Consider the following 16,805-nt stretch of genomic DNA (forward strand, 5'->3'; position numbering starts at 1 on the left):
GAAACGATATATGACAAGAAGATAGGCCACTGTTCATACATTTATCAAACACATCTTCTGAAATTTTTGGTAACAACATTTTCGACTAGTCTTCAAATTTGTTTACCACAAAAATCGAAAGCGAAAGGACTAAAATGCTACAATACTCGGGCAAGCACCAAATTGTGTGCGCTTGTTTTTCTACATACTGAGGAACTACCATCACGAGCAAGCAAAAATTTCAATGTTCATTCATCAAAATTATTTTGTTTCAATCTTACCCCACTTTACCCCTCCCTATGTTTAATTCACATACGGTGCTTCTCTTTTGTTTTATGCAGTTGCATAACTCTATTATGCCTGCACTGGAATATTGACGCTATTTGTCCAGTAATGACTTGATGTGGTAATAAAAGAGTAGCCTAATAATCTAAACAAATTTCGTAGGCAACTGTTCTTTTCTTTTTATTTTAATAGCTTCAATGGTGTGACAAACGAAACTGCGCGAAAAACATTGTATGATGTAGTGGGTGCATTGAGGCAGGAAAACAAACTCTTAATTCTGAATATAGTGGTGCCTTCCTGCCTGGTAATAATAACAGAGGTTTCCTTTCTGTTGCATAACTTTGCAGCCGCCGCGTTAACATTATCACACATCAATCAGGATACTAGTAAAGCAGATGGCTTCAAGGTTGCAACTTCTTCAGTTGGGTTGTAGTGACTGAAAAAAACCATTGAGGAAAAAAAAAGCCAATTTTTGTTATCTACAGCTGTTGTTTCGCTACCCCTAATGCCTCAACGTAATCATGAAGTAGAAAAAGATTTCCCCACGTTATATGGCTAGTCAAAGACGCTATACCATATCGCTAGTGGTCCACTCTAGCGCAGTTTACGCAGAATAAAACATCCTTGGTCCCAATGACAGCTCAAATTCCTTGTGACACAGGGATGACTAATTTCCCAGCCGGTGTTTGTTGTATGATAAGAAATCCTGTGACTAATGTCACTTCAACTCTTTCATCACCGTGTGTGAGCAGTGCTTGTGACCATTTGTTCACGGAATTTGATCGGTAGCACAATGACAGTATTTTAAACGCGGAAACTAGGTAGAAACAACTGACGTAAACATGTTTTTATTTGAGCGCTGTATCCGTAAGTTTCGTAAGTTATTTTAGTTTTTTCGCTTCTAAATGCATTGTTTACAGAATCGGAATATTAATTAGGTTACTAGGTCGAAAGGACAAGAATGGAATTGATAACTGCATGCATGTTATTATTCTTGGTAATAGTGTGCGCCACCAAGGACAAACGTGTTGCATCAGGCTAGAAATTTTGCGCGCTGTGTTATGATGTTAACGCGTTGTATACGTATCGAATTTTTAATTTGGCTACGGCGGCATAAATTTGAATAAGAGGTATATCTGCCTTGGTGTTGTAGCGGGAGCAAGTGTACTAACACATCACTCTTCTTGATTAATACCACAGTCTAGACTGTGATTAATACTATTATACCTTATCGCTGTATTAGGCCTATAAGAAATTCCGGAGATTGTGTGTGTTATATTCGGTGCCTTCAGAGTAATGTGTTTTGTTACCGATGCGCTGCAGCTGAAAGTTTTCGGACTTCTTCCAGTGGAGAGTATTTGCATTGTCAGTAGGAAACACGTTTCATTAAAACAGTTAATGTACTGAACATTCTAATCAGCAGGAATCGCTCCTAATTTCAAAACTGTAGACTTTTAAATTGCAGTGAAACAGACTGATGACTCTAGTCTTTCTCCCGCATCTGTTCCATATATGGCTCTCTGTTCTGCCTCTGGATTAAGTTAGGTAAAAACCCCAATGCCTCTGTCAGGTAGTGGCTGCTGGTTACTGTTGGCAGGTTGTTGAATTTGCAAAATGTGATACAGTGGCACTGTCGAGATTCATATATTGAAACATCAGACAAGTTTAAGTACATGTACCAGAACAGTTAACACTAGAGGCTTATGCATGCCCCTTGAACAACAATTACTGTAGAAACATAAAAACTTAACATCATTATAAAATATAATTATCTTATTTTGCAGGGTTGTTGCTGTCATAATTATGAATCTGCAGATTTTTACACACCGTTCAGCACTAATTTGACGCCATAGTATTAAAGAATTCCCTACTTGAACCAAGGTATGTTTCTGCTATAGTAATTTTATTTATATACCGATATTGTAAAACATGTAAAAGATGGTATTCCACATTTACCTGAACACAGAGAAATAATAATTCGAAAAAAATATTGCCAAATAATCATTTTTTGTGTAATTAACTATGCTGTAAGCCACACATATGACTGCCATATATATTAATGAAGTATATCTCTATATTCATGAAGATGCAAAGATAATTCATTTTGCTAATGATACAGGTACAGCAATTACACCCAACAAACAAGAATTTCCTGAGAAAATTGTAAATAATGTCTTTCAGAAAATTATTAAGTGGTTCTCTGCAAATAGATTCTCACTAAGTTTTGAGAAAACACAGTATATACATTTCTGTACAGTGAATGGCATAACAACATTGATAAACATAGACGTTGAACAGAAGTCTGTTGCTAAAACAGAATATCAAAAATTTCTGAATGTGTGTGTATTAATGAGAAACTGAACGTGAAAAAACGCATAGATAAAGTGCAGAAATGGTTAAGTTCAGTTACTAATGCTATAACGGTTATTGAAAATTTTGGTGATAAACATATCAATAAATTAGCCTAATATGACTATTTTCATTCACTTCTTTCACAAGGCATGTTTTGGGGTAATTCATCACTAAGAGAAGAAATATTTTTTGTACATAAGTGTACAATGAGAATAATAGTTGGAGCACTCCCCAGATCACCTTGCAGACATATATTTAAGGATCTCGGGATATTCACAGTACCTTCACAATACATATATTCACTTATGAAATTTGTTATTAATAATCCATCCTATTTCAAAAATAATAGCAAAGTGCATAGCTACAACACTAGAAGATAGAATGATCTTCACTATTCTGGTTGATAAATCTTACTTTGGCGCAGAAATGGGTGTAATATGCTGCCAAAAAATCTTTAGTCATTTACCAAATAGCTATAAAAGTGTGACAGATAGGCAACCAACATTTAAAAACAAGTTAAAAGAATTTCTGAATACAACTCCTTCTTCTGAATATGTGAATTTTTAGATATGAAGTAGTAACTGAATTCCAAGACTTACCAAGCGGGAAAGTGCCGGCAGACAGGCACATGAACAAAACACACACACAGAATTACTAGCTTTCGCAACCGATGGTTGCTTCTTCAGGAAGGAGAGGGAAAGACGAAAGGATGTGGGTTTTAAGGGAGAGGGTAAGGAGTCATTCCAATATTTTTTTATATATATATCTTATGTTAAAGAGATACATTTAACATCATTACAAATGTTGTAGTCATGGTGTTTGGAACAAGTATTAATGAAGTCACACTTTTATTCATTTGTACAATATTGTGTGATTTATTTACTTCATTAAATTAGGGTAATAGTCATAATTTTCTCACAGATCTGTGTACTGGAGAGATCAATTAAAGTGGTGGATATGGCTTCTGTCAGTTAAATTCATTGACTATTAATAGGTATTATACGATTACCATAATACTAGGAAACATTGTCACAACAGAAAGGAATTAAAATTAGGTTTCAATGTTCCGTCAACAATGTCATAAGAGACCAAGCAGATACACAGTTTTAGGAAGGATGTGGAAGGAATTCAGTTGTAGCCTTATAAAAGTAACCTTACCTTTATTTCCCTTCAGCAGCTGATGATGAAATGCAAAAATTTTAGATCTGAACAAAAGATATGGGTTTGAACCATGGCTCTCCGAGATGAGTCCAGTCTCTTAACTAGTGTGCCACCCCACATAGTTTTTATTGTGGACCGTTGCCTTTCTGGCTTGTTTTTGCTCTAAAAGTTTAATGTTGAACCAAAACACTATAGTACTGTTCACATAGTGGTTTATCCTCATACTTTTTATAATGACTGTACAATGTATTTACTATAATACTTGTGGGAGACTTGTTAATTATGTATTACAGTTTTTCTAAATTTATCTTGTATGGACCTCAGCCTATGCAACAGATCAGTGTTACCACAACCTTTGGATTGAAGAATTTTTAGCAAACAGTACACAGCATGTTGTTCTCAATGGAGAGATGTCTACAGACATTAAAGTAACCTCTGTTGTACCACAGGGGAGTGTTATGGGACCATTGCTTTTCACAATATATATAAGTGGCCTGGTAGACAGTGTCAGAAGTTCCATGCGGATGATGCTGTAGTATACAGAGAGGTTGGAGCATTACAAAAAAGCAGCGAAATGCAGGAATATCTGCAGCTGATAGGCACTTGGTGCAGGGAGTGGCAACTGACCCTTAACATAGACAAATCTAATGTATTACGAATACATAGAAAGAAGGATCTTTATTGTATGATTATATGATAGCGGCACAAACACTGGTCGCAGTTACTTCTGTAAAATATCTGGGAGTATGTATATGGAATGATTTGAAGTGGAATGATCGTATAAAATCAATTGTTGGTAAGGCGGGTGCCAGGTTGAGATTCATTGGGAGAGTCCTTAGAAAATATAGTCCATCAACAAAGGAGGTGGCTTACAAAACACTTGGTCGGCCTCTACTTGATTATTGCTCATCACTGTGGGATCCGCACCAGATCGGGTTGACAGAGGAGATAGAGAAGATCCAAAGAAGAGCGGCGCATTTTGTCACAGGGTTATTTGATAAGTGTGATAGCAGTACGGAGATGTATAGCAAACTGAAGTCGCAGACTCTCTTCGAGAGAGGCACTCTGCATCACGGTGTAGCGTGCTGTCCAGGTTTCGAGAGGGCGCGTTTCTGGATGAGGTATTGAATATATTGCTTCCCCCTACTTATACCTCACGAGAGAGATTCGAGCATGCACGGAGGCTTTCTGGCAGTCATTCTTCCCACGAACCATACGCGAGTGGAACAGGAAAGGGAGGTAACGACAGTGGCACGTAAAGTGCCCTCCGCCACACACTGTTGGATGGCTTGCGGAGTATAAATGTAGCTGTAGATGTAATAAATAATAGGACTGTTTTTGTTTTATTTTTAATGGAAATATTTTCCTAAATGTTTTTAGTAAAATTTTGGCATGAGGTTTCTTGCAAGCTGTTTCACCATGATGTTCACTGATCAGCTACCAGCACAGGGTGTTCAGAAATTTCCAGTACAAACTTCTAGGACTTGTAGAGGGGGAGTGAGTACATAATATTTTGAATAGGAACCTCTGTTCAGAAATGTACATTTTCTGTTTTAAGGTGGTTGCAATTCAGATGTGTAATGTATCCAGCTCTGGTGAAGGAAACAGAAAAGTCTGAGTTACTTGTGTTGCTATGTGGTAGGGTAGACAGAATTATGTCAGGTGATTGCCTGATATCACCGACGTGAAAGCTAGTCAATGCCTGTGCATTTCCGATACGGTAAACATGGTTCAGTACATTTTTTGAAATACTTGATTCTTGTGTGTGGTGAAGCTTGAGGTAAGGATAGAGCTGCTAGTTCATTGTATCATGAACTTTTCCCCAGTATAGCATGCTGTTGCACAAACTTTTTGTCCAAGTTACGCAGTGGCTCTGAGAAATAAGTACCCGCACTGTGAGGAGACAAGGCTGTGATGTTCCATGGCTACACTGCATGCCTGAATTTGAAGATGATATACTGAATCACATTGAAGAGAACCTTTGGAGTGCTAAAGCAGTTACATGTGCATTGGTTGTTAGTTACAGTATTATCTGGCACATCCTGTATGAGCTATAATTACATCTGTACCACTTACAATGGGAACATGCTATGGGCCCAGCTTATTTTCTAAAATGCATTGCCTACTGCATGTTGTTCCTGCACTGATACAGCCATGTCTTGGCAGACGAAAACCCTTGTCACACAAATTCAGGGATTTCAGTACAGGTTTGGTATTAAAGTGTGGGCAGGTACTCTGGATGGTCATGTGATTAGGCTATACTTGACTTTCCTACAAAATGTATTGGATCTGTTCTTGGAAGATATGCAACTGAATGTCTGTCAGGAAGTGTGGTTTCAGCAATATGGTGCACCACCTCACTTGTCATGTGCGGATTGGAGACATATCAACAAACAGATATGGTGAAAGACGGATAATTGGAGGTGGTCCAACCACATGGTTACTGTGATTGCCAGATTTAAATCATATGGAATACTTCATGTAGGATCATTTGCAAAGTTTAATTTACGAAACACTTGTATAAACACAGAGGAAGATCTGATGGCAGGAGTTCAGGCCACTGCACTAGAAATTGCAGAGACACCAGGTGGGATGTTGTGTTGTGTGTGCATGTGCGTGCATGCCTGTATATTTGATCGTGATTTGTAGGTACACTGTCTCTTACAAACTTGGTGGTTGCCACATTGAGGCATTGTTGTAATGCATCGGTACTATTCTATACATACAGTATGCTGGGTTGTTTTTTGCTTGGGAAAAATGTAAACATGTAATGCTTCAGTGTCAATGTAAAATGATATGTTTAAGTGATAAATGGATGTTTTCTTACATTTTCTTTTGAATTGTTACCTAACGATTTTACTGCATCACACCTAGTTAAATTCCTAAAGCAAAAGTGGATGAGTTAAACACCTAAATTGAAACTGCCTTCGAATGGAAATAGTACATTTCTGGACATGGGTTCCTATTCAGAATATTATGTACTCACTCCCCACTAGGGGTCCTAGAAGTTTGTAATGGGAATATCCAAACACCCTGTACAAGGGTCGCTTGTGATTTATTAGGGTGTAGTTCAAGACCCAGGTTGTCTGCCCATTGTGATACTGAACAAACTGATACAAAAAAGCATATAATAAATATTAATTCCTACCATTGTTTTACTGAATGTTTCTTTTTCAATGCACACTGTAGTCTGCAGGTGGACTGCTCAGAACTCTTTCATCACATTAAACTGTTGACTGCATTGTAAATAAGCACAACGAATTTTGAACACAATTAAAAATGAATTGTATCATTGTTGATGATTGACCTTCCTAGTTAAGTCTAAAGAAGTCTGAAGTTTTTAGGCTTAAAGAACTGTGTCCAGCCACTAACAGCTTTACAGGTGTAACAGTAGCAATAATGTTTGTAGCATTGTAGTAACCATTGTGTCTATGAAGTGATGCAGTTCCCATCTATCCCCTTCATATCCTCATGTTAACGTTTTACCGTTTGTTGTTACCTTGTTTAAATTCTAATTTAGTTGTTGCTCCAAACAAAACGCTGATGGAATAGTACCAATACTGCATGCAGAGGATGTAACTTGTTTTTGCTGCTCTGCTCTTCTCCACTTGCCAGCCAATATTTTGGGCAATTCTTCTTCCTTTTGCTCTCACACCACATCCTATTAAGCAGTCAAGACAAGTTCATAAAGCAGTAGTTGCGGTGTCAAGACTGTGTATGTAGTCTGGCAGCAGCTGCAGTGACTTGAGTAGTCTGTTCTGTTTTAGATGTTAAATTGAATGGTTGAAGCTACATCAAAGTTCTCAAATAAGTATTAATGTAACAGATGTAATCCCATTCGAGAACTATTTACAACAATAAGCTCCAGTATTAAAAACGTTTCTTATTTCTTTGGCTCCATTTAAACATGCATACCAGTAGTTGATTAAAAGAACAACTTCTTTGAGATAGAAAGCAGTTATTTCTTGAGTTTTCAAACCAGGTGTAAATTAAATTTTTTTCCCTTACTAGAATTTCATGTTTCTCAGTGTTGTCTGTGGTGTTGTGAGTTTGATTTGACATGAAGTAGCCTGTGAGCAGTAACAGTGCAACTGCATGGGACTTTTTTTCATCTGTAGTATGTAGGTTTCCAAGACATTAGTTTTGGAAGACCATTGAGAGAGTTATGTGAGGTACCAGTGAGGATGCAGAAATTGAAATTATTCAGTAATATTGAGTTTGAGGGTTTGGTGTGCTTTGTTAAGCAGTTTTCCATTTATTCGGAGCATTGCCAATCTCCCATTAAAATGAAGCACTTTTGAGTAATTTACAGCTCAATTACAACATAATAATAGGTATAGATTGAAGTGTTTTCATCATAAAGAAGCAGAAATGTGACAAACAATGCAATTTTTTTTTTTTACCGCAATGGATTTAATATTATTTGTACTAGCTATTGGAAGTAAAGTTGTGGTGCAGTACTGATTTGTAGCACATTGTAAGATGATAGTTTGGAAGCTGTTGAAGCTGTGAAATGTGATCTCTTGAGATCCAAAGGCCATTGGTCCCACCTGGTGTTAGTCAGTCCCAGTGTGGCATGTAGTTTTAATCTTCCAGGAAGTTTCATACCTGACATTACTATGAATTGTAACTTTGGCAGTGTTCTTGTCCCACAAAAATTTATTTGTAATTGTGGTTCAAATCTTAGGTTAATTTGTATAACAGTGGCAGTGCCAGCCAGCACACTTACCATAGACAATGCATAAGTCATCTGCACATAACTTTAGCATAGTTTTAGGTAACCAGTAACAGACTAGAAAAGAAGTGATCTATTTGGAGTGTCAAAATTGGAACTATTGAACATTGTGTTACACTCAATCTTGAAAGGTTGCCCTAAATTGGTGTCATCATCACTTCTTCAGTATTTTTACATACTTCATTTTGGAGTAAGGTTGTATAGTCACTGCTCATCAAAATAGCATGAGAGATCTAGGTTTAGTTAAAAGGCAATTGTTTGGTTGTAAGTTGACAAAACCAGCAACTATGTTGTAAGAAAAAGCTTGGGTGTTTTAGTTATCTAGAAAAAGTTTGCCAATAGGAAGCATGTTGTGAGAAAAATTGCCCCCTCATACTAACTGACTGGTAACAAATGTAACAGTACCCACCTCAACTGTTTTGATGTCTTCAGTTAATCTGACATACCAGTGATCTCAATAGTCATGTAGTCAAGAATGACAGCTTAGCTTGGGGGGTGGGGGTGTGAGAGAGAAAGAGAGAGAGAGAGAGAGAGAGAGAGAGAGAGAGAGAGAGAGAGGGGGGGGGGGGGGACTACAGGTAATCAAACATCTTCTCACATTGTGAGGGCTACTGTAGCTAGGTGAACAACCAAACAGAAAATGATTGTACAAAGGGTGCTAGGAAAGTTTTGCAGTACAGCTTTATTTATTTAATTTTTTTGAAGTAATTTCCACCATGTGGAATACACCTCCACATACTCTGAAACGAGTCCCTAAGCCAGTTCTCCCAAGTTTCTGTAGAGAGAAAGGCATGCTGATTGAAGTCCTCATCACTTTAAAACTGCTCTCCTTTTCACATCCAGGAACAGTGCAAAGTCACAAGAGCTAGGTCTGGATTGGAAGGAGGGTGGTCAAGAAGTTTCAGCACTGTACCCTGCAATATTTGGTACATGAATATAGTCGTATGATGTGGACACACATCACATAACACGAGTGATTTCTTCAAAGCACAGGTCTAGGTTTAAACCACGCGCAAAGTTGTACCACAAAACTTCCCGAATCTCACTTTGTTAACACAATGCCATACCGAGCACTTAAAACTAACTGTGCTTGTGAGTGACTACGACCACAGACTTGGTGCAGAGGCTACACTGCAGGTATGTAGTATTCTCAGAACACAACATGATTGGCCTCCTGTGACTTCTTGTTGAATAGTATTGCAAGTCGAGGGACAGGAAAGGGAAGCAGTGGTTGGGAAGGGAGTGAGACAGGGCTGTAGTCTCTCCCTGATGTTATTCAATCTGTATATTGAGCAAGCAGTGAAGGAAACAAAAGAAAAATTCGGAGTAGGTATTAAAATCCATGGAGAAGAAATAAAAACTTTGAGGTTCGGCGATGACATTGTAATTCTGTCAGAGACAGCAAAGGACTTGGAAGAGCTGTTGAACAGAATGGATAGTGTCTTGAAAGGAGGATATAAGATGATCATCAACAAAAGCAAAATGAGGATAATGGAATGTAGTCGAATTAATTCGGGTGATGCTGAGGGAATTAGATTAGGAAATGAGACACTTAAAGTAGTAAAGGAGTTTTGCTATTTGGGGAGCAAAATAACTTATGATGGTCGAAGTAGAGAGGATATAAAATGTAGACTGGCAATGGCAAGGAAAGCGTTTCTGAAGAAGAGAAATTTGTTAACATTGAGTATCGATTTAAGTGTCAGGAAGTCATTACTGAAAGTATTTGTATGGAGCATAGCCATGTATGGAAGTGAAACATGGATGATAAATTGTTTGGACAAGAAGAGAATAGAAGCTTTTGAAATGTGGTGCTACAGAAGAACGCTGAAGATTAGATGGGTAGATCACATAACTAATAAGGAGGTATTGAATAGGATTGGGGAGAAGAGAAGTTTGTGGCACAACTTGACCAGAAGAAGGGATCGGTTGGTAGGGCATGTTCTGAGGCATCAAGGGATCACCAATTTCGTATTTGAGGTCAGTGTGGAGGGTAAAAATCGTAGAGGGAGACCAAGAGATGACTACACTAAGCAGATTCAGAAGGATGTAGGTTGCAGTAGGTACTGGGAGATGAAGCAGCTTGCACAGGATAGAGTAGCATGGAGAGCTGCATCAAACCAGTCTCAGGACTGAAGACCACCACCACCACCACAACAACAACAACAACAACAACAACAGTATTGCAAAACTTTCCCAGTACTTTTTGTTGTTTTTGAAGTCCATAAATCATGCCACAGCATCATCAACAGCTTAGAATTAAGAGAGGAGGATAAATCGGAATGATAGTTTTTATCTTGCTCTTACCATTCACGAAATGGTGCTTTAACAACCATAGAAAGTAATGATGTAGGGTGTCTTTATAGTCAGTAAGGATGTCTGATAAGGTCCTGTATTTAAATAACACACTGCCGATAGTAAGACTAAATTTTGAATCTAAAGAATTTTCATACACCCTTCATGACACTATTTTCGTGTCTGACAGATAATAATATTCCAGGAAATGCAACACTTCCTTCCCTGCTCAAAAGAATGTAAGAAGCATCATTTGACTGAACAAGAGTATGTGCAAATGCAGGAAAGAAAAAATGCAATGTATTGTGTTGCGACATTGCTTCTTATCGTAAAAGTGTGCTCAGTATGAAAATGAGAGGTAGGAGCTAACAGCAGTTGAAGGTATGATAGAAGGAAATAATCAAATGGTAGATCTAGTTAAGAGTGTATAATACAGATTGTTGACAAGTGATGCAACAATTCTGCTGAAATAAAGAGTACAGTAGGCAGGCAACAGGAATGGAGATATTAATCAGCTCAACCATAAGTCTGGTAACCAAAACCACATGTGAGTGATGCTAGCAAAGAAGGCCATTAAACATCTGCTATCACTTTCTGAGGTATAGGAAATAGTCTCTGAGCATGACTGGACATGTATGTCAGCGAGAGGCATTTCTATTAAAGGTAGCTATGCCAGAAGACAATTGTCGTATGAGGTATTATCCCTTTTGCTGTATGACTGATGGTCATCTGCAGTGTCCTTCTGATATACAATTGGTCGTCCATACCATGTGATTCCATTTAAATAACAAGTTGGTAATGAGTGTTCAGTTAGCCTTTCGTTCATGCAGTGCTTCTTAGAAATTCAAATTATGTTGTGACCAACAGAGATGTCATTATGCATGCATAATCTCAACATCACAATAGATGGAAGTGGGACGTGGAGAAACTTGTAATGAGCAGCTCTCCATTTGAAACGTGTAGCTTTTTCAGATCAGGGGATAGCTGACATCACCTATTAGCCTACAGGTTGGTATAGTCTGTTCTGCTTCTGAAACTAGTATAGTACACAGGGTGTTTTAGAAGTGATGGTCAATATTCAGGGAAATGATAGGAATGATCATTGGAAACAAAACGTTTAGTAAACATGGGCTCTTAAATGTGTACCTTAAGAGCTATGAGCAAGTCTTGAGCCTGGATACTGTGAAACAGATCTCTTCTACTGCAGGCTCTTTGCTTTCCATGTTTTGGTAAGTGGTAATATGGACCAAAACAAGAAATAGGTGTCTAGTAAACATGTGCTCTAAAATCCATACTTTAAATGTTATGAGCACTTCTTCACTTAGATGAGTTGTTTCAAAGTAACAAAGATGAGCAAGTGCTCATGGCTCTTGAGGTAGGAGTTTTAGAGCATGCATTTACTGGAAACTTTTGTCTTGATTTATTCTGTACTACCACTTTCCAAGATATGGGAAGCAAAGAGCTGGCAGTAGAAGAAATTTGTTTCACTGTATCGAAGATCCAGAATTGCAAATAGCTCTTAAGGTATGCGTTTTAGAGCCTGTGTTTACTTGACTTTTTTTGTTTTGAATGATCATTCCTGTCAAATCCCTGAATATTAACCATTACTTATGAAACACTGTGTGTGTGTGTGTGTGTGTGTGTGTGTGTGTGTGTGTGTGTGTGTGTGTTTGTTACATAGAAAGCTGTATTTGTCATTCTGTTGATCATCATCACTGTCATTCACCCCTCTCTCTCTCTCTCCACGAAATACTTAGGTATTACAATTATTAACAACTTAAAGCATAATGATCTGATAGAAAATTCTGTGGTGAAGGTGAAACAAAGACACCATTTTATTAGCAGAGCTTTTGAAAGATGCAGCAGGTGTGCTAAAGAGACTGCCTACACTACACTTATCTGCCGTTTACTGGAATATTGTTGCATGGCATGGGGTCTGTACGAGACAGGATTGGTGAGACATTGAAAAGTTCACAGAAGGGCAGTACATATGATATTATCATGAAATAGGGGAGAGAGTGTCACAGGTGTGATACACGAGTTAGTGTGGCTATCCTTAAAACAAAGGCATTTTTCTTTGTAGCAAGATCTTTTCATTAAATTTCAATCACAAACTTTCTTCTAAATGTGAAAATATTTTGTTGATGCCAACTTACTTGGGAAGAAGTGATCATAATAATAAAATAAGGGAATTTAGAGGCCTTGCAGAAAGATTGAAGTGTTTTACTGTTCCCATGTGCTACTCGAGAATGGAACAGTGAAAATAATCTGAAAGTAATTCGATGAACTCTTTCCCAGGCACTTAAGCATGAATTGGAGAGTAGACATCTAGATGCACAGCACACCCTCTTTCTTCTCCATATGTACATCACCCATTATAAAGTTTGCCACCGAGCGAGATGGGGTAGTGGTTTGCACACTGGACTCACTTTTAGAATGGCAATGGTTCAAATCTGCATCTGGCCATCCTGATTTAGGACATCCACTCCCATCAAACCCTAGTTTTTTTTGGAAAGACATGGCCGTTTTTTTCCCCCCAACCTTGAATCAGAGCTTGTGTTCAGTCTCTAATGACCTTGATGTTCATGGGATGTCACATTCTAATCTTCCTTCCTTCCTTTCTAAAATTTGCCCTGTAACAGCAATATTCCTTTGATCAAACAATAGAAAAATCCAGGATGGAATGTAACAATATTATGAAAATGAAAGTTGCTACTCATATTATAGCGGAGATACTGAGTCGCAGATAGGCAAATCAAAAAGACTATTGCGCGCGTGCGCCCACACACACACACACACACACACACACACACACACACACACACACACACGTCTGCAGTTTCGGGCAACTAAAACCACACTGCCATCTGCAACTCAGCATCTCTGCTATATGGTGAGTAGCAGCTTTACTTCCCATACCAGTGTTACTTTGGTGTGATAAGGAAGTACTAAATTTAAATTATTTACAGAAGTGTTAGAGTCTAATGTGAATGGCACAGTAAGGAAAAAAATTTTTTTTGACTGTAATAAGCAGCTTTCTTGAATCTGAAGTGGATGTGGATTTACCTGTATGTGTTACTCAAAAGGGGCAAGAAAAGAGTAAATGAATGGAAGAAAGGGAATGGGATGAGTAGGTCACATTGTGCAGCCTCTTTGCTATTGATATTTTCCAACTACCATTTTAAACACCCAGCTAAGTAGTTGTAGTTTACGTTTAAAATAAATACTATCCGAGCTTTTTTTTTCAGTTGTATTCTAAACAAATGTTTCCTAATTTCAGCTGTCCTACTTCAACCCTGATGATGGAGTCAACTGAAAGAAGACCGAGTAGTGACTATACTGAAATAATTAGCCGTCTTCCTCTAAAACACCGTTTAGCCTATGGTGTTGGCCATGTTTTGAATGATATATGTGCGTCTATGTGGTTTACTTATCTTCTAGTATTTTTTCATTTGGTGCTACAGTTCAACAGTTTTTTAGCTGGCCTAGTGTTGTTAATTGGACAAATAGCAGATGCAGTAGCCACACCATTTGTAGGATATCAGTCGGATAGAGATGACAACTTTTGGCTTTGCAAGTACGGAAGACGCAAAACATGGCATTTGTTTGGTGAGTGTTTTAATTTTTTTCATCAAAATATATGAAATTAATAGAAAAATAGAATGTACTTAAACTGACAGATAGAAAATACCCAAAAGAAATAATTTGTTTTGTGCATCTTTTAAGCTTGTAAACAATGTGTGGTCTAACACTTCTTACCATCAACAATTGTGTAATAACCATTACAGAACTTTAATTGCATATAGGTGAAGCAACATTATCCAGAACCTAGACAAACTTAAACATTAAATTATGCTTGGCACATATGACAGGAACATATCAACAGCAATTGATCATTTACAGGGTGTAATGCATCATCATGATATCCATGATTGCTACCCAAATACAATTTCTGCACTGTCTTAAGCATATGATGACCATACTCATTGTGTTACAATTTTATTTAAGATGTTTCTACACTTCAAATGTAGGATGTTTCATGAGAGGCATGAATTGGAGGTGCCTATGTCACATCGAACTGAATGAGGAATATAGAGTGCAGCTTGCTGGATTTTGTGTGATCTGTGATGGAGAGATCTGTCTGGTGTAAATTTGCAAGCTACAATACATACACTTTTAACTAGTTTTGTAACTCCTTAGCTTGTATTATAGGTAGTCTGAAAACTCTGGATCTCCAATATTTAATGCAGGGATGCTTGCTTTATACCTCAGCAGGCCAGAAAAAAAAATATGAAATTTTTCATTGCAATTGTGTACTATTTGAATCCCCAGCTGTCAACTTGAACATATGAGAAAACATGATATAAACAAACACAAATGTGATGATTGGTCAGAGGCTGTAGCGCACACACACACAAACACTTATGGTGTTATGCTTTTGGAAGTAGGTCCTACTTATGTATTAGATATCTTACTACTAAGTTATATTAAAAACAAATATTCCATGACTTACCAAGCGGGAAAGTGCTGGTAGATAGGCACAATAAAACAACACACAAAATTTCGAGCTTTCGCAACTCACGATTGCTTCGTCAGGAAAGAGGGAAGGAGAGGGAAAGATGAAAGGATTTTGCCTTTAAATATGTCTGCTTGTGTGTGTGTGTGTGTGTGTGTGTGTGTGTGTGTGTGTGTGTGTTGGTGTGTGTGTGTGTGTGTGTGTGTATACCTGTCCTTTTTTCCCCCTAAGGTGAGTCTTTCCGCTCCCGGGATTGGAATGACTCCTTACCCTCTCCCTTAAAACCCACATCCTTTTATCTTTCCCTCTCCTTCCCTTTTTCCTGACAAAGCAACCTTGGGTTGCGAAAGCTCAAAATTTTGTGTGTGTGTTTTTTTATTGTGCCTATCTACCAGTGCTTTCCCTCTTGGTAAGTCATGGAATCTTTGTTTTTAATATATTTTTCCCATGTGGAATGTTTATTTCTATTTTATTTACTACTAAGTTACGTTTAATTAGACTTTAAGATATTCTAATGTATTAACAGCCATGAACGGTGTTCTCATACATGCTTTAGCTTTATAGTTTTTGTTTAAAAAATGTGTACAGTCACTGTCTCTGGACTGTTGTGCTCTGATTGTCTCACTGTTAATACGCAGTATGAAAATGGTTGAGGCTGCTTCCTGCTCTGTAGTGAAACACACCTGTGGATCGTGGTTAAAAAGTGCTAAGAAATAGGTTGTTCTTAAAGTTTTTCATAAATTTACAGAAAAAAAAAATGGCTTTTAAGTTTCCCAGCGGACCATATTTCATACAGTTGAGAAAGAAATACACATTGGATGTATAGCAGAATCGTCAGCGTAGTAGATCGATAACCTAGTGTAATTTATGGGTCTCTGGTTTAAGTCTCGCCTTAGTCTTTATATATTTATTTTTCATTCAATTTGCGGTACCTACATCTCATAATTGTAAAATTCATCATATTTTTTATGAAAAATGCACATATTCTTGTTTCAATTTACATATTGCGCATGAAATTTCTGTTTTCATTTCAAATATAAATTCATAATTATTGATACTTTGCGAAAGATAGTTAATAAGAGTTGCTTAAATTAAGAAAACATCACAGTTTAATTTTTTAGGGCAAAACTGAAAAACCAGATATTCTTTATTTGAACTATGTCCATTGTTTTACACCACAGATATTGTCTCACATGAACCGGAATGTCAAGTGTCTACGAAACATGAAAAACAATCATTTTCACAGCATAGAGCACACCATGTAATTGCTGCTTTTTTATATGTGCCACCTTACCATTGCCATGTAAGCCCAACAGAACAGCGAAGTTGAGGGATTTGGCCCAAGAAATAACAAAACTGTTAAGCTACCAGACACATCGGAACTAACACATGCAGCTTTTTCACACGTCACTGCCAAATGCTGGCGTGTCATAAAAAAAAGAGGGGAAAATGCAATGCCTGGGTGTCTTCATGGAGTCTGTTGAT

The 16,805-nt window shown here is 37.6% G+C and overlaps 1 protein-coding gene across 5 annotated transcripts in view; it reads left to right on the plus strand.

Moving 5' to 3' along the window:
• Positions 1-860: 860 nt before the first annotated feature.
• The window catches only part of LOC126266728 (major facilitator superfamily domain-containing protein 12-like), a 73,069-nt gene continuing 57,124 nt past the window's right edge, over positions 861-16,805 (plus strand). The window contains exons 1-3 of one of the 5 annotated variants that reach the window (XM_049971212.1): positions 861-1,394; positions 2,049-2,145; positions 14,085-14,413. In XM_049971212.1, coding sequence (XP_049827169.1) covers positions 14,104-14,413 — 310 coding nt within the window. In that variant the 5' untranslated portion in view covers positions 861-1,394; positions 2,049-2,145; positions 14,085-14,103. The remainder of the gene's footprint in view (positions 1,395-2,048; positions 2,146-14,084; positions 14,414-16,805) is intronic. The other 4 variants (XM_049971211.1, XM_049971206.1, XM_049971209.1 and 1 more) reach the window with 4 other exon arrangements.

This window comes from Schistocerca gregaria, chromosome 4 (genome assembly GCF_023897955.1).
Source record: "Schistocerca gregaria isolate iqSchGreg1 chromosome 4, iqSchGreg1.2, whole genome shotgun sequence".
Taxonomy (NCBI): Eukaryota; Metazoa; Arthropoda; class Insecta; order Orthoptera; family Acrididae; genus Schistocerca; species Schistocerca gregaria.